This window comes from Chrysemys picta, chromosome 13, assembly GCF_011386835.1.
Source record: "Chrysemys picta bellii isolate R12L10 chromosome 13, ASM1138683v2, whole genome shotgun sequence".
Classification (NCBI taxonomy): Eukaryota; Metazoa; Chordata; order Testudines; family Emydidae; genus Chrysemys; species Chrysemys picta.
Window position 1 is genome coordinate 49,316,242 of NC_088803.1, and position 23,578 is coordinate 49,339,819.

Below are 23,578 nucleotides of genomic sequence, written 5' to 3' on the forward strand. Positions count from 1 at the left end.
AGGGGGTGATCACGGTAGTAGATGACTACATTGCGCCACAGCAGGATTTCTTCTCAGGCCTTGATCCTTACATGGTTAGGAGGGGCAACTGCTTTAAAAAAACAAACAAACAAAAAACCTTTTCCAGTAGGTGGTTATTGTATTTTTTTTAATTACTGAGGCCAACAATGCAATTTAATTACAGTGATGTGTATCCCCTCTATTTCCCCCCCCCCTCCCATCCCCTTAAAATTCTTCTCCACAAATTCCCACATGGCTCAGGCCAGTCCTGGAGTAAATTTGACTGCTTTGTGGGTCTGTACAAGAGGTCTCTAATGCATCAAGAATTTGGCCTTAGCCTCTGTCTACAGCAGGAGCAGCAGTGTAAGTTTAGTGCACACAGACAAAGTTGCTGTAAGCTACAGTGTGCACTGGTGTGGCTCACCCAGCCTTGAAATTGGGCTAAGTTGTACCAGGAGCAAATCATGGCTTTGCCTGTCTACAATTAGGACTTTTTCACCAACATAGCTGCCCTGGTGGCTGAAATCAGGCCACACTTCCCACGTGGACAAATCCTTAGGTTATAAGGGAGTGGAGAATTCTCAGTAAATGCTAATAGCCTCCTCCCTGTCCCCCAGAGGTAGAGAGGGATGAGATTGGGTTGGGGGGCTTTTTGTCCATTTAAAAAAAAGTAAACTACAAAACTGTTGAAGCCAGAACCACTGGGATTGGCAGGACTTTATTCTTTATAGATCCATGGTGGAAGGAAGAAGTTCCCAGCTGTTCAACTCTGATGCTCAAGAGATCCTGAAGGGTTCCTGTTGGACTTGCTCATCTCAGCCAAGCTTGTCCCCTCCATGGGTCAGCAAGGCCAGGCCATGGACTAACGGTTCATCAGGACACTTACAAACTGAAAACAAACCTAGAGGCCATTCATCAATGTACATTCATTGTGTAAAAAAACTGAAGTGGAATGGATTTCATTATCCTAGCGTTTCCTCTGCTACAGATCCAGACCAAGGATGGCTTCATTTCTTGCAGCGCCTTTGATTGCTGGGTGCAAAAGGTTTATCAAGCTTGTAGATCTTCCTCACTTACGCAGGCCTGGGGGGAGGGGAGGGGGAAATCTATCAACTCAGAAGGCAAAGGTGAAATTTTCTGCATAAAACAGTTTAAACAGTATTGAATCAGTAAGAGCAAAATACCTTTTGTCCTCCAGTAGTGCACCCTATATACATGTGTTCTGCAGGACAGTTGAATGCACACTGGATGGTCCATCTATGAAACTTGCAAGCTTTAAAAATCAACTATGTATCTCCACCACTAGGGGCCAGATTTTAAGAGAGATTTAGACACGTAGCGACACCTAATGGGATTTTCAAAAGCACTTCGGCACCTAACTCCTAGTGTGGGGCATTAGGCTCCTAAGCACTTTTAAAAATCCCACTCCCTGGCTATGTGCATCTTTAGGTGCCTAAATACTTTTGAAAATCTGGCCCTAGGACTTGGCATGCTCTGCTAGCAAAGCTGGAGGAACATGAAAACTCTAGTATTACTCTTTCTGGAGCTAGGCTCTTACAAGCTCACCTGACAATTTAATGTCGTGAAATGCCCCACAGTTGTGAAATGTTAAGGTTACATTGGTACAGCAAGGGGGAAAAAAAACTGTGTGTGTGTGTGTGTGTGTATATATATATAATGTTAGAAAATGCAATAATTAAGCCAGATGAAACCTCTGCAATTCACTAAACTCACTGTAGAGGCAACAACCAGCACCTGTGGTACAATGACTTTTTAAAAAAATCAGTAGACAATTCCTAACTTGACTTTTTGAATGCTTCAGACCAGAGCTGAGGATGATTGCACTCCCCCTGGACCCCAGTATGGTAAAGGGCGCTAAGAGCTGCTCGCCTGATGTGTCCAGATCTACTTCCACAATGCACTTAAACTAAAGATAGGCCTGAACCAAAGTGGTGGATCCAAATACTCCTGGCAGCACTTATATATTTGGGGGTTTTTTAGAAGTTGGATCTGAGTTTGTACCTTGGGCCGATCTCTAATATAAAATGGCCTCTGAGGTTGTGATGACTGCCTTTTTTTATGTAGCTGTGATAAGGCAGAACTGCTCATGTGTCTATCAGGTACTAGGTGACCTAGTACAGTGCTGCCTTAACTCAGGGAGTACACCTGCATGTCATGGGTTCTATTCCCATTAGCCAGTCCTCAAATGCTGCACGTGGGTGTCAGTGTTCGTGTGGCCATGCTCAATATTCGAGAACTGTCTGAAGCACAGTGGGATTGGTTAGAAAGCATTAAGGAGAGTGGTGACCCAGAGATGGGTAGAGCACTCCTGTCCCTCTAGCTGTGAAAGGACAGGCTGCCTCACTCACAGGCAACCAGCTGCTGCCCAACTGCCATGCTTACATAGCAGGGACTGCTCCAGTGTTTGATATGAAGACAGTAACGTTTAGCAACAAAACAGCTGACAAATACAGAAACCTAATGTACTTTTTTTTTTTTATGCTGCAGTAACTGTCAGTAAAACTGGGCTAGATGCTCACACTTGAAACTCAAAAGCGGGTGGAAATGTGCAGTTGTAACAGAACCAGACCAGGTTTGTAGATAGGTTCTCCAGCACTTGTGAACCTCTTGTGGAAACCCAGGGCCAGTTCCAGGCCCCTGTGGGAGCAGTTTCTAGCATCAAAATGATGTGAAATAAGTTGGAGACAGTTTTGATGGAAAATGAGGTGCTCAAGCACAGTTCCACTTCGAGATCTTTTCACAAACTCAAAAGATAAGGATGGTCTCTCTCGAACAAACAAAAATGGACTGGCTCTGACACAACAGGCTTGAAGTGATGGCAATGGGTCATGATGGGTCTAAAGCTCCACGTGACTGAGAGGGCAGCATTGCTACTTGAGTTCTTAATGGTATTCAGTGTGCATTAGCATTAGTCATAGACGCTTGTTCAACATCATCACAAGAGCACTCTGCATGCTCCACAGGGCAAGAATTGTTTCAGGTTACAGACCTTGTTGAGTAGTAGTTTTAAGTACTGTAAAATGGCCCTGAGCTGACACCCAGTGTGGAGCAGCCTCTCCACACAAGCCCCAAAGAAGACAGTGTCGCAAAGAGACTTGGCCTGAATTTCAGCATAGCTAATGAAGGATAAAACTGTTGGGCCTTCTGTCCCTCATTCATGAAAACTTATTAGGCTGGGAATGCTCTCTGACTCAGCCTGGGGAGAGGGTTGCTTTTAGTTTTCAATAACTCCTTTGTTATCCTGCTCTTTAATATTTTGACCCAGATGCTCATGCACTGAACATCCTCCAGTCCTAACTTACTTTGTATCCACATTCCTTAAAATATTGGTATTAAAGTTAACCATTAGTGCAGTCCTTTGATGGGCAAGTAGCAATTAGATTGATTAAGGGCAACTAACTTTCACGGTAAACCTTCACAATTTTTTCCCCACACTCCGTTGCATTCAAAAGCAGTTTAATACAAAACACCCCCCAAAATAATCCTTACGGCCAGTACGGATTGAAAGAGAAATAATTGTAACCTGCATGTATTTATAAAGACTTGTTGCTGTGTATGTGCGGCAAAGGGGTGCTAACTAAACATATTTAAATATTGCAATTGTAAGCAACAATGCAGCATGCCAGTGGGGTTTTTAAGCAGAGAACTAACAAATAGCTAGTGGTTGTTTGTAAGAGTGTTCTCTGTTAATTGGAAGCCTACAATCACAATTCAAAGCAGCTCAATCTATTTATTTTATCCAAGAGAAGGTTAAAAGAGGACTTAATCAAGGTCTGTGGGTATCTACCTGGGGAAGAGATTGTATAGTAGGTAGCTCTTTAACATAGCGAAGACATAATGAAATCCAATGATTGGAAGTTGAAGCTAGACCAATTCAGACTAGAAATGAGGGACACATTTTTAACAAAGAGGGCAATTAATCATTGGAGCAAGTTACCTAGGGTCATGATGGATTCTCCATCGTTTGAAGTTTTTAAATCAAGGCTTGGGGTCCTTTTCTAAAAGACACGCTACAGCTTAAAAAAACACTACGGGCTTGATGCAGAATTCAGTGGGTGAGGTTCTCTGGCCTGTGTTGTGTAAGATGATCTAATGGTCCCTTCTGGCCTTAAGAGTCTGAGAATTCATTAGCATATTCAAGGAGGTGGGGAAGAGAGAGGAGACAACAGAAAACAGGCTCCGGGAAAGGGAGCATTGGGAGGATAGAATGGTATGTGAGCCCATCGGGAAAAGGACAGGTACATTACAGAACTATTCTAAAGATATGGCTCTCCCAGGAAAAGAACCCAATAACGAGGCCTGGGATCCTATTGCTCCCAGATTACAGGATGCTCTGGCATCAATATATAGAAATTGTTCCTTCTTTGTGTCCAGCTCCTTCTGCTCCTCCTCCTGCTAGGTGTGTGTGTAAGAGCCCAGACTGGTAGTAAGAAAAAGTCATTACGATCTGGTGGCTATTGTGAAATATATGGGTGCTGTCTATCCAGTGCTTGGTAGCTAACTGCACACCCCAAATTAAACAGTACAGTACCACCGGGTACAGTCTCAGCCGGAGGATCATGGATTGGAAATTGAATGAAGACTGTGTGGTTTTGTAAGGAAACTTACACTGACACTCTCCATGCTGCTCCAGCTTGTGAAAGAAGCAGACACTGATAAGTGAACACATAACATACAACTATTTTTAAGAGAAAAGCAACCTAATCTCTCTTTTTTTTTTTTTTGCAAAAGTGCAGTTTTTCTCCACTGCACCAGGTCAGTAAATCAAGGAGCTGCCCAGGAACCCTGCAGCTTCCACAGACGCAGGAAAATCCCATCCCACAATGACAAAGTGAGAGGGAAAAATCGATATTTAATCTCCAGCCCCGTCCCTCCTAATAAGGCCACTAAGCCCCTCAGTTAGGAGAAACTGAACTTCTTTTCAAAACTCACCTGTTCGCCTGCAGTGACATAGTGCGTTTGAGTGTGCCTGTGCATATGCATTTTGGGAGTATTTGCCCAGATCTATTTTAAGGTCAATTTCCTCCTTTCAGCCCCACCTCTCCCCGACCTTTTGCTTTTTGGGAGAATTCTGCTATCGCAGCAGACTTAAAATCATCCTCCCTTAAGAGATTCTGCACACCGAGGTGCTCTCCTGAAGAGTCCATGCCGAGAGTAACAGAAATTCAATGTCTATAGCTGCTAAGCACAGATAATACTAGCCTTTAAATGTAAGTATCTAATTAAGAAGCAGCTCTCAAGTGGACCACACAATAGCTCTTGTGCAATGAATAACAAAATGGGGATTAGCAGAGGGCAGGAGTTAGAATTCAGTGACGGATCTATCAGGGCCGGCTCTAGGCACCAGCGTTCCAAGCATGTGCTTGGGGTGGCACTTTTCAAGGGGCGGCATTTTGGCCCTTTCGGGGCGGCACTCCGGGTTTTTTTGTTTTTGTTTTTTTCGCTTCGGCAGCAGCACTCCAACTTTTTTTTGTTTGTTTAGGGCGGCAAAAAACCTGGAGCCGGCCCTGGGATCTATAGTAGGAGGGGGACAGTTGTGAAGTGACTGCCTTTCACCTGAGCTCTACTACAACGACTGTCTGTATAAGCCACTGTTTCCATGGGAAACAGAATTCCAGCAAAATGAACTCAAAGCCAAACCTGTATGATCCTGCATGTAAACCATAAAACACCCAAACATGGGGGAAATGCCCACTTTCCACTGCACAGGGTGGCTGAGAAGTGGAGAATCTATACAGGGAGACCATGCCAGCCTCTGCATGTCATGGAGCCAAGTCTTCAGGTGGTCACTCCATGGGAGAGCAGAGGGCTTGTGGGAGGGGCACTGGCAAAGGCCTCGACTGGAACTGCACAGATGTAATGGACTAAAACTCTGTGTTACGATTGGCTGGGAGCAGAGCTGCGATGTAGTTTTAATAGCTGGGAAAGGGAGGGGAGTATTCTCTGCCACCCTTCCCCAGCATGCACACAGTTACCTTGCACAAGGCTCTCTTACCGCTTCTTAGCACCAGGGACTAGAATTTACTCCATCGTGAGAGGCCGTAACGATGCCCTGTTTGAAACCAAGGATGGCCGCACTAGCATTCACAGCTTGAGCCCAACCACACCCTGAGGTTGAAAGGAATTGACTTCACCCCTCCCAGTGATCTGCCCCTGTCAAGTGTCAAACCCTGACAAGGGAACACCTGCTAGAGAAATCCGCCGATTAGAGAGTCAACGGAGCAACCTTGAGCCACTGAGCTGAGAGGCACCACATGCTTCTTAGCACGGTAGCCAATACTTACAGGTACGTCTGCTTGCACAAAAGGTTGGTGGGTTTTTCATTGACATGGTAGAGAGGAAATGGATCAAATCCACCAATGAAATCAACTGAAAGAAATCAAAACCCAAATAATAATAAATAAATAAATAAATGAAACATGGCAGGGATGGCGACAGGAAAGCTGGTGCATGGCATGACTTAACAGAAAACGGTGCAAAGAACAGAAAGATGATTACCAACAGCCCTTCGTTTGGCACTTATCTATGTACAGGGGACCTAATACAGACTGGCTATAAAGACCACTCAACCTAGACCTCTTGGGAAAGGAAACTGTTCCGTGTGTGAACTCCAGCTACTGCAGAATTTTCAAACATGGGGGTGGGGAACACCTGAGTCACCCCTCCCCACTTCAAATCATCATCACTTTGTGTCACAGCGCATCAGCCATAAGTGGACAAAGCAGACAGTGGCCTTTCAGAAATGTGCTAACAGAAAGACTCTGAGCGATGATAAGGGAGTGGATGTCTGCATGAAAGCAGGTAGCAAGCAATATCTCTGAAGGTTGTCTCCCCACGGGCGATTTGTTTGCTTGTAAGAAAACAAGACAGTGACAGCAGCAACTGGTTTATTATAAACCACCCTAGTGCCCACGAACTTGATGGTTTTCAGATTTCTTCAATTTGATTTCTTTTAAATCCATAAAAATATTTAAAATGCTTCCTTTTCCCAATGCTCAAATAATGACAATGGAACTGGTCAAAGGACTTTTTACGACACAATTTCCCCGCTGCCCATTATCAGAGTTTTCCAGATGGCCTGACTGGGAAAATTTCTCAGGGTTCTTCTAAAATTAATCATATTTTTAGACTCTGTGGCTCCAACAATATATTTAAAGATTAAGGTTGGGATTTTCAAAGGAAAATATGGGAGTTAAATTTCAGTGGGGCTTGGTTATCTAACTCTCTTGGGCTCCTTTGACAATTCTACCTAGAACATTTTGTAGATGTTCAACTTGAGGAAGATTCTCATAGAGAATGCCAGACTGGATCAGACATGCTCCACCCAGTCCAAGTATCTGATCTTCTACAGCGACTATAATACCAAGTAGTATAGGAAGTTATGGAATAGTCTCTCCATAGGGAAAGTTTCTTCTTAAATCCCATCAGTTAGAATGTGGTTTACGCCCTGAAATAAGAAAGTTTATATCCCTTCCAAACATTTTTTTTAAAAATATAACTCTGGATATTCTCATTAACCATATAACCATTCCATTTTTCTTTCCTGAAGGTGGCACTGTTCTTTTAAGCTTCAGTTACATATTTTTAAGGTTGTTGGTAATTTTATTAAATATTTTGTCAACACACAACCTAAAATAGAAAGAGAAGCATGAAAAACATTACAAAAATGTTTAAAAATATTTAGAAATTGAATTCCTCAGCAGCCACCCAAATCTTTTTTCTGACAGACAGCAGGACACTGCTGTTGTGACATTGGAATGACTAGAACATAGGTAACATTTTCAAAAACACATAAGCGACATAGGACCCTAATCCCAATGACTTTCAATGATACGTAGGTTCCTAGGGCCAGATTTTAAAGGAATTCAGATGCCTAACTCTCACTGATTTCAAAATACCTTTAAAAAACTGGCCTCTACCTGCCTAAGTCACTTTTGAAAAATAAGATGGAGGCACTCAAGTCAGTTAGGTGCTTTTCAAAATGTTCCCTGATAACTTCAAAAATAAAAATTGGCCAAGATTTTCAAAAGTGATTTTCTAAAGTTTTGGTTGCCTCTGTTTTTGTGTATCCAACACCAGAGATATTAAAGAGGCCTGTCTTTCTGAAAATGCCTATCACCTGCTCCCTGAATATAAGTTTTCTCAAGTTTGGCATCTAACAACTGAGGCACCCAAAATCCTAATCATTTTATAAAATCCTGATCATAATTCACTGGTGATACCATCCATAGATTGCACATCTAAAACACTCTTGCCCACAATCCAGGGTTAGTGGATCCCATTGTTGTTTTTTCTCATGAAAATCACGTTAGCACTGGTCTCCTGATTAATGTCTCAGCACTCATAATTACTTCAGGCTGCACATCAAAGGAACATTTAAAAGAAACCACAAATGGAAGAGAAAATTAAAACGCAGTTCAAATTTGTTCAGGTCACTGGAAGGATCTACTGCTGTGACTGTGAAATATTGATGGTGTGTCATTGTTAATTATTCAAGCTGGCATTTCAACTCTGAGCCTGAGAAACTGGGAGGGAGCAGAATTTTAAAAATTCTGAAATTAACAGCAGTATGTTTCTAAATAATTCATTCTACTTGTAATGGCTTCTGGTGATGAAACCATTGTATTTAAACCACGTTTTTAAAAATAGTATTTAAAGTAACATTGAATCTAAAGCCCTTTGGGTAAAACATACAGATGACATTCTTAGTGAGAGAGGGGAAAAGATGATGGAGCAAACCTTGTTTTTTCATTAGTTGTAATACAGGCCTTTGTTAAACAGCTAGCTAGCTCTAAGCAAGTAATCAGTAAAGCCACTGTGGTCGATGCAGCCACAGAGAGAAATAGAGAGGACAAGCCAGACTAGTAGTATATCTCATTAAACCCATTTGAAATAAACTTTCTCACTTACCTTCTAACATCTAATTCAAACCCATTATTTTTCAGCAAACATCCTCGGCAGATAAAGCTTCTCACATTAATGTGAAGGGCTAGAAGCCTCAAAGAAGTAACACTGGTATATAAAGCCTTTGGGTCAGATCCTCAGTTGAAGTAAATTGGTGTAAGTCCATTGATTTGAACAGAACTATGCTGACTCACACCAGCTGAGTCTCTAACCCAAAGAAACACACTTCTAAAGAGCAACAGAGGGTCCTGTGGCATCTGAAGAAGTGAGGTTCTTACCCACGAAAGCTTATGCTCCCAATACTTCTGTTAGTCTTAAAGGTGCCACAGGACCCTCTATTGCTTTTTACAGATTCAGACTAACCGGGCTACCCCTCTGATACTTGACTTCTAAAGAGAACATCCTATATTGCTATTTAGAATCAATGGACCCAATCTTTGTGCGCCTAAAATCATGTGGTTCAATGGGAGTTTTGGAAATGCAGGAAAAGGCTACATGTAGGTGGGTGAATCCAGCTGACCTGATAATCAAAGTGGCTTTCCTTTGGCTCTCTGCTTTCCTTTGGCACTGTAAAATTGAACCCTAAGTACCTAAGAGAATTGCAGATCAAGCATAAGGAGAATTAGTTCGTTCATCTTCTCTACAGTCCAGGTACAGGACCATCTCTGTTTTGCAAGTTAAATGCTCAGTTCAGTTATTTGGCAATATTCTTGCCCTCTATTTTATCCTGAGCTTATATCATGAAGTGCCTTCCTGCTCAGTTGAACATACTGGACCTGATTCTCCATTCACTTACAACCAAGTTTACACTGTTGATACTCCACTGATCTCAATGGCATTATTCCTAACCAACACCAGTGTAAAAGGAGAATCAGCTCCCCAGTTTCTGTCTCTAATACCCAGACACAATCAGTGGACAAAGCCAAACCTTTGTGCTAAAATAATCAGAGAAGACGATATGGGAGTTCAAGACAGAGGAGAGGATCTCACGGTAAATTTGTCCTTGTCAAGCAGATGTTGCAGTGATGCCATTTATGTGGTGAGATGGAAAGATTGATAAGAAAATGTCACCTCACTTCCCCTGACCTTCCTCCCCCTTCATTCACTGGCTGAAGGCCTATAGCACTAGCTCACGAGACAACATCCTTGAGAGAGAGAGAGAGAGAGAGAGAGAGAGAGAGAAAAAGAGAGAGAGTGCTTTTTTTACAAAAACGGTTGCCCAGGAATCTGTTGATGAATACTTACAGCTGTCTTCTTCTTCTGTAAAAACACTGACAACGTAACAGGCATAGACAAAGCCCACCAGCTGGAAAACAGAGAGAAGAAATCATTCAGCACTTTTACAGCCAGACTTCAGCAGCCACCACTGGAATGGTGAAACCAAGTAAAATTTGCAGTAAGGTATGCAGTGCAGGAGTCAGACTGTGGTGGCATATTTCTCCCTAAATTCTTTCCAAAAAAATCACAAGCATCACTCACAATCCCAGAGCAGCAGGATACTTCTGCTAACATAATCAGTACTGAAATTACAGTTTAAATGGCAACATTGAATCTGTGTTATCACTGAGCTTCAGAGTTAACACCTGACTGAGATGAGTCATTCACACCTTATGTTCACCCCACCCTGAGAGCTATTGTTTCAAGTTCTCTGTTTGCAGACAGCACTGCTTAGGTCACATTTAGGTTTTCTTCCCCATAAGGACTGGAAATATTTCTTTTTGATGCCGATGCCAGAGAAGTACTGGTACAATCAGGGCCGGCTCTGGCTTTTTTGCCACCCCAGGCAAAAAAAACCTCCCGCTGCCGCCCCCCCCCCGGCGGGGAGCGTGGCAGGGAGCGTGGCAGGGAGCGCGGCAGGGGAGGGCACTGAGCCTGGCCGCGGCCCCGCTCTCCCTGGCGGCCGGAGTGCCGGGGGGAGGGCAGCGAGCCCGGCTGGGGCCCCGCTCTCCCCGACCGGCTGGAGCGCTGGGAGGAGAGCCCAGCCAGGGTCCCGCTCTCCCCGGGTGAGCGCTGCCCCCTCCAGGTGCCACCCCAAGCACATGCTTGGAGGGTTGGTGCCTGGAGCCGGCCCTGGGTACAATGTGCCAGACAGTATCCACTTCATACAACCCCTTCTACAATAGCAGTCAAATAGACACATGGAAGAATATGGATTTCACTATTGAGCAGGATGCAAGGGGAGGAGAACTCATTGGCTAAATCATCCTATAGATATGGTCAAGCCTTTAGGGGGTAAGTTACGAGATAACTACTTGGTATTATCCATCAAGAGAATGGGACCAAGTTCGGTTTTGCTTTCATTGAAGATCAGGGTTGGAAGGGACCTCAGAAGGTCATCTAGTCCAACCCCCTGCTCAAAGCAGGACCAATCCCCAGACAGATTTTTTGCCCCAGATCCCTAAATGGCCCCCTCAAGGATTGAACTCATAACCCTGGGTTTAGCAGGCCAATGCTCAAACCACTGGGCTATCCCTCCCCCCTTTGTAGGTAGAGGAGATGGACAATTACTTTTGAAATGAACCATAAATGTGGGAATACTTTGGCTGTTTTCAGTGTCACTACATTACTCTCTTAGACTTGGAAATGGAGAAATGATCGGAAGGAACAGTGAGGAAACTTAGGGCAAGATGCAGAGTCAGACTCCATGTCCATACAAGGGAGTAAGAAGAAACCCCACACTTCTTAAAGCCCTGCTGGGGCTCCCAGACCTTGGGTCCAGGTGCATAGCAGAATCTGGGGTTGTTTACTCCCTCCCAGAAGCAGGTTGGGTGGGAAATGGGCAGGATCTTGACTCCACCTCCTCTACTCACTGGCCAGAGGAGCTGAACCAGTGGGTGGTGCTTCATAATTCATGGGGTAGTATAGGCCAGCTTTAAATTACTATCTCCTGTGAGGAAGCAGGGAAGGAAGAATGACTCAGTGGGGTGTCTCTGGAGTCACGATGCCTCCTGAAGCTGCTCCTGACTTGGTGCTGTTTACACATTGCTCATTGCCCAGAGTCAGGCCTAAAGTAAGAAAACAGACTTGACATTTCAAAACTAAAGTGGACCATCACCTCAGAACCTCAAAACAATTTTAAAAAACCCACACAGAGGCTCACCACTTTGGGGACAGTTCATAGACGCTCTAAAATGTGCCAGACCCTGTTGTCCTCATGTTCAGCAGCAAGGAAATACCCAGCTTGAGTATGCAAGGAAGAATCTGGCCCTAACAGAATGATCCTGGTTCAGCAGATTTGTATTTTGCTCTGTTTTCTGTTGATCAAATATCTCCTCCGCGCCGAGTATTGGGTCCTTACATAACACTCCAGTTAGCAAGATCTTGGTTGACACTAACCACAGTATTAAAGTTATTGTGAGCCACAATGATTTGTTTTCCACCGCGAACTCAATGCTCTTTAACAAGAGTTAGAATGTGGCAAACAATGGCTCACTCCAAGGGGAGACAGAATGATGCATGGAAGGACTCAGAAAGTGGAGTCCATTCATTTTTAATATGACAGAAAAATACATCACACCAGAAAACAAAGGCAGAATAATGAGATTTCTATTGAGGGATTATAAGACTTGCTTGTGGGCTGCAGCTCTCTGAAGACAAGAAACACCTTAGCTGGAGGAAACTAAGTAATTATTTTTACAGCCCCACCAAACCTTCTATTTCTTTTAAACTTCCTATTCAAAGTTAAAAGCAACAACAGAACCATCAGTTTGCTCTCTTGAGCCTTGTTTCATTCCATGGAGGTACAGTCCAGCACTGCCGTGATGGAGAGACCACTTTCATCACTCACTTATTTTCTTGCTGCATCGTTTCCAAGAGAGGGCTACTTTACCCCTTAGTCTCCATTAACTACAGTTTACTTAACTCAGAAAAGAAGCCAACCAGTTACACTGGCAATCATAAAACCACACGACATACAAAACTAATTATGCCCGGGGAGCTTTCAGAGAGTTACCTGTTTAAGTGGCGCCACTGCTCTCTACAGGCATATGAGAGAAGAAGAATGAATAAGAGTTTTCTTCTAATTGCTTTTCTTTGTTTGTATTATGTTAACAGGGAAAAAAGACGTATCTTTTTTTGGTTTTGGGGTGTTTGCTTTGTTTTGCTTGTTTAAATTTACGTTTGTTGAAGGAGAGAAATGTATCTGGAACTGACCATGGTGCTGAACAAAGGCAGCAAGCCATACTCTTTTATTAAATTAGGCAATATACATGGCTATTAAATAAGGGACAAATAAAAGCTATTTGTGCGACTACGCTCCAAATGGCTTATGAGCATTTCTCCATGCAAGACTCTCCCATTGGTCCCTCTAGTGTGTCACTGGTCCATGCTTTTCAATTTGGGGTGACTGCAGTCAGAGTGCTGGCACCATCTTATGGATAGGATCTGTTGATCAATCCCTAGAATGGAGAATTCAGGTGTGATTAAGGTGCAGATCCTCCTTTGTTACTTCTCCTCAAAGGTCCAAAGGTCCTTTGCCTCTTCTCGGGCTGAACTTCAGTGAATTATCCAGGAGCTAAGATTCTAAAGTGTCTAAGCAAAGCAAACAGTTATAAGTAAATTAAGAGATCATCAAATTAAAGATAAATACTTTGAAGAAACCTATTTAGATTCATTGAAATAGCTCCTTTTACAAAAAATATGCTCTTATCTTTAGCATGCTATGTCTGTTAATTTCTCATGTCTTCCCTCTTTCATTCCAGCATCTCTGACCTCCAGTCCTAGGCACTAGTGACCTACAATCTGTTGTCCACGGAGGAGCTAAAGAGAACTGGAATTATAGGAAGTAGGGCCAGTTAATGTCAGGATGACAAAATGTCCCACTGTTTTCTGGTTTGCACCAACATCCATTGTTCGCTTGATCCATGAGACTTAAAGTTGAACATCACAATACAATTGGGCAAGGACAGGTATTTAAAATTTAATCACCGTTACAAAGATAAGCATCTTCGATGCAAATTTTTATAACTTCCTGTGTCTTTGAAATGATGGTAATAACCTAGAGACTTCTATTTATTAATTTCTTAGTATGTTAGAGGTGAGTTTTGGCTTTTGGTTACAGCAGCGAGCCAGGACCCCTGGGTTTTATTCCTAGATGTGACATTGACTCACTGTGTGGCTGTGGACAATCACAGTTGGTGTAAGTTTATCAATCTGTAGAATGTAGATAATAAGTAAGTCACATATGTCACATGATTACCTGGAGTCAAATTAAAACCATCTATTTCACATGAGTGATGTGAGACTTGACTAATAGATGTATGATGCTCTTTGAAATCCCATAATAAGAGGTAATTATGAGGCATTATTATTTAGGACCTGATTTTTCAAAGCACAAAAAGTCTAGGACTGCATGCACAAGTGTGTGAGCATTTCTAATCTGCACATGCTATTACCATCTCTGTGGATATGTCTACACATGGAGCTAGGGGTACAATTCGTAGCTCGCACAGACATGTTCATGCTAGCTGGTATTGAGCTACTGTGCTAAAAATATGGTGTAGCCACAAGTGCACGGGCAGTGGCAAGCAGCAGCATGGGCTAGCTATGCTGAGTACATACCCATGGGGTTCAGGCACATTTGTACCTGGGGTCGCTAGCCCATATCATCGCTTGCTGTGTACCATGGCTACACGACTATTTTTAGTGTGTTAGCTCAGTGAGAGCTAGCATGAGTATATCTACGTGAACTGGGAATCCCACCCCCACTTCATATTGTATGCCTGTGTGTGCAAATTTGACTTTTGATAGAGGTCTCTCTGGCTGTTTGCACACACAGAACTCTGATGTGTGTGCATTCATGTAATTCCAGGTTCAGATTCAGAGTACAAATACACACACACACACACAAACCCCCATACAGGGCCCGACCTTAGTGGGCTTTGAAAATCCTGCCTTTAGTATTTTATAGGGATCAGTATAAAATAATAATGATAAAGCCAACTCATTGGACATTCACTAAAACATCCAGGAATGGGTATTGCATATCTACTGCTTATCCTGATTCACAGGAGATTCCAGCTAGGCCTTCTTGTATCCTCATACGTTGTCATCATAGAATCATAGGACTGGAAGGGACCTTGAGAGGTCATCTAGTCCAGTCTCCTGCACTCATGGCAGGACTAAGTATTATCTAGACCATCCCTGACAGGTGTTTGTCCAACCTGCTCTTAAAAATCTCCAATGATGGAGATTCCACAACTTCCCTAGGCAATTTATTCCAGTGCTTAACCACCTTGACAGGAAGTTTTTCCTACTGTTCAGCCTAAACCTCCCATGCTGCAATTTAAGCCCATTGCTTCTTGTCCTATCCTCAGAGGTTAAGAAGAACAAATTTTCTCCTGTCTCCTTGTAACCACCTTTTATGTTCTTGAAAACAGTTATCATGTCCCCCCTCAGTCTTCTCTTGTCATGGTCTTGTCCAACTGTGAATTTTGGATTAACAGTCATGCCAAACTTGGTTCCCAATGGTGTGTACTCCATATAATACACAGATAAACCTGATCTCAAGTTGTTACTTCTGTCATCTGTGTCAGAGAGGTCCAGGGCAGCATTAAGAATGAGAATGAATTATCTCACACCATAAAGGTAGAATTCACATAAATGCTTATATCAGTCATGCCACTAGGGTCAACCTGTTAAACCTCCTAAAAACTTGTTCCACAATTAAGAGGTATTGAGCTAGCAATAAAGGCTGCTAGGAAGTTTTCTTTGCAAAGAAATTTACCTCCCCCCTCCCACTAAAACACCCCTTCTCCACATAGCAGGAAAAAACAAACACACAAACAAATAAAACAGTGGACAAAATGAACTTTACCAGATCTCGTAATCCCAAATCCTTGGAAGCCTGAGTCGTCTTTCTATTTCTGTTTTCCCCTCGACATTGTTTCAACATAGCCTGCTTTATGTTTCAAATTTACTCTGTTTTGACCTTATAACCCATGACTTTGTGGCATGGATTTCATCAATTATAAATTACTGTTTATTCAATGACTTATTTCCGTTTTCTCTAAAAAGGTTACATTAGCCTCCCTGCTTAGCCGGAAGGGGGAAGTTTCTGGAGTGGAGGGAGGAGGGACATACAATATAAATGTGTACTGCATTTTCATGTTGCCTGAACTAAGCTATAATTAAACCTATCACTTCAGGGATAAAGTGAACCCCTGGGATCTACACTATGTCTTGCCTCATGCATGAATTATGAATGAAATAAAGCCAATAGAGATGAAATAAAAATTCCCATCACCAAGTCTGCTTTCAGCGAGAGTCTGCTTGACTGTGGGCTGAGTTAACTCCAAAAGGCTCAAAGCTTTTAAAGTGGATTCATTGCTAATTGTTTCTTCACCGAACTTGAGAATTAGGGGATGGGTTTATTCCATTTCATGTGTAATGAATATAAATCCTTTGAAAGAATTAAAATCGTAGTGTGACAAACAGCCCTGTTTTTAATAATGTGCTTAACTGGACTGCCAGGGGTTCATGTTCTTTTAAGATACCCAGGCTTTTGGCTGTTAGGAGGAACATCACTGGAATTCTGGGATTTCCAAATTAGGAGAAAGACGTGTGTGTGGCACTCTGAACAAAGCCTCAAAGATACCAGAGTTCACCTCATGGCTCTTTACAATGTTGGGTGGAATAAGTAGGATGGGAGGGAATTCAGCGGGCAAGCCACTGCATCAGGAGACCCACCATGGATAGCAGTTGTTCATTTACATCACAGAAGCCTCAGGAGAGAAGTCAAAGATCATGGCTGTATTTCACTCCTGTGTAGGATGCTAGCTCAAGGCTCACCTGCCACTTAGACTGGGCTGACGTGAGACCTATCGCAAGCCCTACAGTCACATTAGATGGTGACAGAGAAAGAGATGCAAGATTATACTCTCCCATTAGACACTGTTCCTTGCCCTTCAGGGTACACTCCTCAATCTGAAAACCAAGGAAAGCAGTGGATTAAACACCACTGAAGCCACCTCAAGACAAACAGGGGAGAAAGAAAGAAGGCCCACTGGATAGTAACAATAATGGAAAGGGACACTTTTGTGAGAACACATTCCATAGAGCAGCTTTGCACACAAAGCCCCACCACACATTTTTGATGTTAGAGAAATTCAAGGAGAATGGTGAATAGGCACCAGGACAAAAGGACGGGGGAAGGGTTTGTATGTTTCTTTGGTGCAGAATAGAAAAACTATTCAGTTGCTGTTAAACATGTAAAGGCTCTAACAAAAACATCCCCCAGCTACAACTGGAACAGATCTGATTTGCTGAAATTTAATTTTTGCCTCAGCAGGGAGGGGAGGGAGAGGCAGGAAGAGAATTTACACCATTTTGATCTATTAGCTTCTTTTATAGCATCATCCATCAAGGTGTTTGCCTACATGAGAAAATGTTCCAAGGTTGATGTATACAGGGAAATATCAAGAGCAGACTCAGGACAAAGGGAGGAAGAATATGAAAATAATCAAGAATCAATGGTGATTTTAGTGGCACATGAGAGACTGTGGCCTTTAATGGGGTTAGGTTAGACTCCCCACCAGTTGTGACACCTTTTGGGGTAAGTTAATTATTTATGCTAAAATTTAGTACCTCACTTGTTTCCAAATAGATTAAGCAATTGAGTTCCAGGAGATCTTGGATTTATTAATTATTAGCATAGCACCTACAAGTCCTAGTCATTGACCAGGACCCCACTGTGCTAGGCATCGTACACAAAGAGGTCTAGAGAGGATGCAATCACAGAATCTCATTCTCCACTTGCACCAGTTTTACAATGGCGTAACTGAAATGGAGCAATTCCTGATTTATACCAATGTAAGCGAGAAGAGCATCAGGCCCAAGGTCTCTGGAGGATGGTTCCTCTCACAATGCTCATTCAACAGTGCGGCCAGTAGAAGCAGCAGCAGCTGGGCATGTATCCCTCCTCCCCCACCTGATTGGCAGCTGCAGAAGTGTAAGAGAGGAGCAAGGCAAACGATTCATTATGGCCTCAGGAATGACAGAGTGATAGAAAGCTTACAGGCGCCACACTTCAAACTGGAACCAGTTGTGGCAGAAGAGCCCCATTTTCACCACCTATAAAACCAAAAGGAAGCGAACAGAAAAAGCATTGCAGATGGCCAAGAAGCAATGGATTGAAAGTAGTTTTCTCCATAAAATTCATAGGGGGTGATCTCCCTTTATTAACTTCCTCCCAGCACATGCTGTGTCACAGCCCCATTTACCTTTATTAATACAACATCACAGATGTGCATCTTTGACTGATAAATAAAAGACAATGGGTCAAATATTGCTCTTAATTTCTCTGGTATAATCGGGATTCACACTAGTGTAACTGAGAGCAGAACCTAGAACCCTGTTCCTTCCCCAGAATGGTTACAATGTGAGCATGTTGGGAATTTTCCTTCTGAATTATTTTGGATGAAAAATGCAGTTTCAGCAAAATCAATTTTTTTTTTTTGCAAAAATTAAGATTTTGCTAAATTTTTTCAAATGTCCTCCAGGAAAATCAAAACAAAATATTTTGTTTCAGGTCAGTTCCAAATACTTGGGTTTGCTGACACTGTCACACAACTTTTAGTTTTGAGTCAGTTCAACATTAAACTGCATTTTCCTATGGTAGTGCCTTGTCTCACAGGAATTGTAGTTTAGATGCCTGATGCCCCCATTCTCTCTAATGGGCCAGGCTCTCTAACTGGCCGGGCTACATGTTCTATGATGCTACAGAATCTCCCCTTTGACCAAGCAGTGTGGTGCATCATGGGAGTCACATGGCCGCAAATGTATCATAAGAGATATAGTCCAGCCATGGTAAAATAGTTTAATGTTGAAATGACTTGAAATGAAACATTTTGAGTCAGTTCAGCAAAGCGAAATGAAATGGTTCAGTTTGGGAATATTGAAATTTTTAATTTTGATCAAAAAAGCATGAACAAAACATTTTGCCCTTTACAAACCAAAGTTTTTCATTCTGTGAAAAATTTCAGTCTTTCAACTTTTTGTCCTAATTTGGAATGAAAACAAATGTTAGAACATCCAAATTCCCCAGGGGACAGAAATTCGCATTTTCACTCAACTCTAAATACAACCTAGGGGAAGACAAGATGTTAACATACCATGGATACGAACACAATAAAAGGAGAGGCTACAATGAGATCACATGGTTGCTTAGGCTGGTGATGCACACGGTCTTAAGAGATACAAAGGATTGTTTTGGTTTTAGATACTATTATTTGGAGGTTTGTAAGCCTCACGGTTGATGTGTATTAATTGAGGAGAAACTTGAAAGAGGAGAAGGTGGAAGCATGACAGGTGGGCTGAAACAGAAAGTGTTCCTGTCCATCCTAGTCAGCTGGGGAGCTTTTTAGGGCTAGCTTCAGAGGAGAAAGAGAGAAGCTGCAATTCAGCTAGAAAGCTCTGAAGACAGAAGTACGACTTCTGTTGCTTTGTGCTTTTAAACAATTCTGGTCTTTGGCATTAATGCTTTAAGTTGCATGAAGGGAACATGTCCAGAGAGCAAGAGCACTTTGGAGGTGCTTTTTGGTTGCACAAGAACCCTATAAAAATAAAATCCCAGAGTTTTTTTTGCAAAAAAAAAAAAAAAAAGGGTCAGGGATGTAAAATGACACTAAGCTATTGCTCATAGTCCTCCAAGAATGCTCTTGTGCTTTAGCTTCTGCTGCTGTTTCCCCAGATAACCTCAGCACCAGCTTCCTCCAAGGCATGCAAGTATCCAATTAAGCCTTTGATTAGGAACACATGTCATAGCCAGGTGGGTTCAATCAGCCAGTCAAACAGCCTGGGAAACAACAGGCTGCGGAACAGAAGAAATGATGCATCTCGGTTGTCCCACACATCAGCTTCTTTTATGATGAAAGTCTGTTATCACAGACCAATGGATGGAGGAGGATGCGGAGCTGGGACCCCAAACCTAATCCTGTGGCGGTGAGAAGACACGCTTATTTTATACACAGCGTGCAGTTTGCTTTGAGTGAGGCCAGTGTAGCCGAAACACAAGTAGGGGATCATTAAGGTAGGCTTGGCAATAGACCAAGGCCTAAACAAGGCTGTCACCAGTCTTGGGCTGCTGATGGGGGCCTCCTACTGTACAAGCACTGAAAAATCCACAGGCCATCCCCATCTGCCTAAGTACGGGTCTTTGTGATACCAATTGAGTTAAATAGCCCACCTGTGTTTGAAGGGGATGGGGCTCTTGGCTCCCATTCCCCTAGTCTCTTTTATATATGCTCAGATTCTGTATTCCCCAAAGGGGTTGAGGGTAGTGGCACCAACTGCCTGATGGCTCTCTTTGGGGCTTGCCAAACCTATTCGACCTGGCCAGCGTACCAGGCTTATTATCTCCTTGTAGGGATGGGGAGGAGAGGAGAGGGGGATGGTAAATGACCCTCCTGATTGTGGCTCCCCTGAAGGCTTCCAGGAGACTACCTTGGGAGCAGGACAGTCACCCTCTGTTCTCTTCCAAAGCTGCCCAGCAACTGCTAGCACAGGGATCGGCAACCTCTGGCACGCGGCTCATCAAGGTAAGCCCCCTGGCGGGCCGGGCCAGTTTGTTTACCTGCTGCGTCAGCAGGTTCGGCCAATCGCGGCTCCCACTGGCTGCCGTTCGCCGCTCCGGGCCAATGGGGGCGGCGGGAAGCGGTGCGGGCCGAGGGATGTGCTGGCCACGGCTTCTTGCAGCCCCCATTGGGCCAGAGCGGCAAACCGCGGCCAGTGGGAGCCGCGATCGGTTGAACCTGCCGACGCAGCAGGTAAACAAACTGGCCCGGCCCGCCAGGATGCTTACCCTGGCGAGCCGCGTGCCAGAGGTTGCCGACCCTTGTGCTAGGACCTTCCTGCTTTTCAGCCCTTATTCCACCCTGATACGATTGATAGGGCTGGAGGGATGGGGCCAGGGTTGCCAACAGCTGCTCTTTAACTCCTCCTTCGTGGGTGTGGGGTTGATACACCCTCTCACAGAAGCCTAGCAGTTAAGAGTTTGCTAGCATAAGACTTAGCACAAGTAAGTGACGTAGGGTTATAACCTTTGGCAATAAGAGCTTTTTCATAAACAATTGCAAGGAACAAAATAATGCAGGCTTAATGGAATTTTAGGGTTTTTTTGAGTAACATGTACCCTTGCAGCTATCCACACTGACACACTGGAAATACTGATCAAAATACTGATGCAAATAGCTATATCAACATTCAGAAACCCAGTTATGGTTACCTGGATAGCCACATATTGAGAGAGGACTGAGACCTAATTAAATATAGTAATAGATATGGTGATGTGTAAACAAAGGGTATAAAAACTGATGCATGGATGCTGACCAGTGGTTCATCAGAATGATGTAGTAAGCAACAGCCACCACTGTCATTACCACTTAGGGTGACATGCACTTACTGATCAATTCGGTCTTTGTTTTCATCAGTCCATAATGTTCTGAATACGTCACCTTTGTGGACTGCTCTCTTCTTTATATCCATTTATTTGCTCAGTATTTTTCACTTGTGGATGAGCATGGTTCTTGATTAAAATTTTTAGGTCTCCCTGTGTATCTAACCAATCTCAAAATTCAACTTGAATAAAATTTTCTTAAGTAGCCATTTGAGTGATGAACCTGTTATTTGTAAAAGTAGTAACTCAGATTTATCATTGACTACAAGGAGCAAGAGAAAAGGCAAGGGAGGGTAGAATGCCTAATGAAGCTGGAAAACTAGAGCAGGTCCCACATCACCCCCCTTTGCAAAGTTCTGCCCTGTGGGCATGAACTATTCAAAGCTACATTCAAACCCTCCCTTTCATTCTTGCTTGTGACAAGAGCAGCAGAACAGAGAGTCTCTGCCAAGACCCCATCTCTTTTCTCCATGAGACAAAAGTACTGTAGGTTTCATTTCTAGCTTGAGAGTCAGTTGATCATGTTTGCCCTCTCACAAACATGGGATGGGGGACGTAGAAGGGAAGAGGGGAAGACATTAATTTCTCGATCATTCTTGAGTTTCTGGAAAGCTCTTGCTGGCTGGAGAAAAAGGGATTGTGATCAGATCTCCAAAGCGACAACCCACAGCATTTGATTTCCTGACCTTTTTTGCTCTCAGGATGCAATTATTATCAGTGAAAATGTAACACACGCCATCAGCAAAACATGTCTTGACTTGCTTTCCACTGTAACATCTGCTGTCAACCTTTGCTTTGCCATTTTCTTGGGAACCTTCCAAGCTGTCATTTTGAATGAAAGCAGCAGACAGGCAGGCAGAAAATTCTCCCTGTTGGGGAGACATTTCCAACCTCCATCCCACGCCATGGACCTTTGGAAAAAGCCCATCCCTCCCCACTCCCAGAGCTGCCATATGGACAGACCAAAAGTAGGCCAGGTATTTAAAACAGAAAATGAACCTCCAACATCTGCCTGGCAAGTTGGGGAGTTGTACGGTGGACATTTGCTAAATTGGAAAACAAAGCAACTTTTTTTTTTGCAGATGACTAGGACAAATATTATTTCTGCTGCATTTTTATGGGGTTCGTATGGGCCGGCGGCACACTGACAGTAAATGAACTAACCTGCATATGCTAGTATAAAGTCACTGCTTAAGATGTATGTTTCCATTAAGCATCTCTCTCCACTATGTCCCTTCACAATGTCCTTTGTTCGGGTATATTTCAGTGGGTTGGTTGGGATTAGAGGTATAGCCCCACTTTTCTGTCACATAACCCAGTATTCATGCTGTCATGATAGTATCTATGCCCTTTTCACTTTCGAGACGTGGCGTCAAATCCTGACTGAATGACATTTGAAAAGGAGTCTGATGAATTCTTAAATTAGGCCCTAACCGATATTTGTGCAGATCAAGAAACAATCACATCTCATCACAACTGACAGTCTTTGGCCTGGATGCTGACCTCGTTCACTCCGGATAAAGTTGGAAGCAACTCCATTAACATCATGGAGTTTGCCCAATAGAATTTGCCACAAGTGAGATCAGAATCAGGTCTTTAGTGTCTGTTTTCTTCCAACAGAGGCCCAGGATTGGAAGAGCTGGGTGACATAGTCAGGAACATAGCGCATTAGCAGAGCTATACAGGAACGCTTCTATGGCACTCACTTACCCTGGGTGAAATTCATCCCGAGTAAAGATGGGGTTCATGCAGAGCAGCTACACAGGGGATTTGACCTTTTTATCCTGTGAACAAGGCTCGGGGCAGTTCCACAGCTGCTATTACAGCCCACTGGTTTGCATGGAACATTTTTTTTCCATAATAAGGTCAAATTTAATGAGGGGGGGGGGATGTTTTCTGGGACGAATCAACCTTCCCTCAGGGGGAGTACACAGCAATGTTACTGTGCCTCAGTGCTCCTGAGGAATAATTATCTCCTGAGGATTGGACACGTGGTCACGTCTTATTTGTTAATGAATATGAATTTCATATCACGGATATGATATTTCTAAAGCTGCTGAACAAACCTCACAAACACAGGAGAGGAGGCTTTGGGTCCCCCACCCCACCGCTGTGAGGTACTGAGCATTCAGTTCTCATAGATGCCTGACAGACAAGGAGGGAACAAGGTCAGAGCCTTTGCTGCATCTCCCCGTTCTTCAGTTCTTAGGGAGACATGATCAATAATACAAATATATATATATTTACTTTCTGTCTGCAGCA

At 43.3% G+C, this 23,578-nt stretch overlaps 1 protein-coding gene across 4 annotated transcripts in view; it reads right to left on the reverse strand.

The window, feature by feature from the left end:
* Window positions 1-127: 127 nt before the first annotated feature.
* Window positions 128-23,578, reverse strand: part of NKAIN4 (sodium/potassium transporting ATPase interacting 4) — an 86,053-nt gene continuing 62,602 nt past the window's right edge. For 2 of the 4 annotated variants that reach the window (XM_005309550.5, XM_024114918.3), the window contains exons 5-7: window positions 10,171-10,231; window positions 6,306-6,390; window positions 128-1,083 (exon numbers count right to left, since the gene is read on the reverse strand). In XM_005309550.5, coding sequence (XP_005309607.1) covers window positions 1,074-1,083; window positions 6,306-6,390; window positions 10,171-10,231 — 156 coding nt within the window. In that variant the 3' untranslated portion in view covers window positions 128-1,073. The remainder of the gene's footprint in view (window positions 1,084-6,305; window positions 6,391-10,170; window positions 10,232-23,578) is intronic. The other 2 variants (XM_065566148.1, XM_024114919.3) reach the window with 1 other exon arrangement.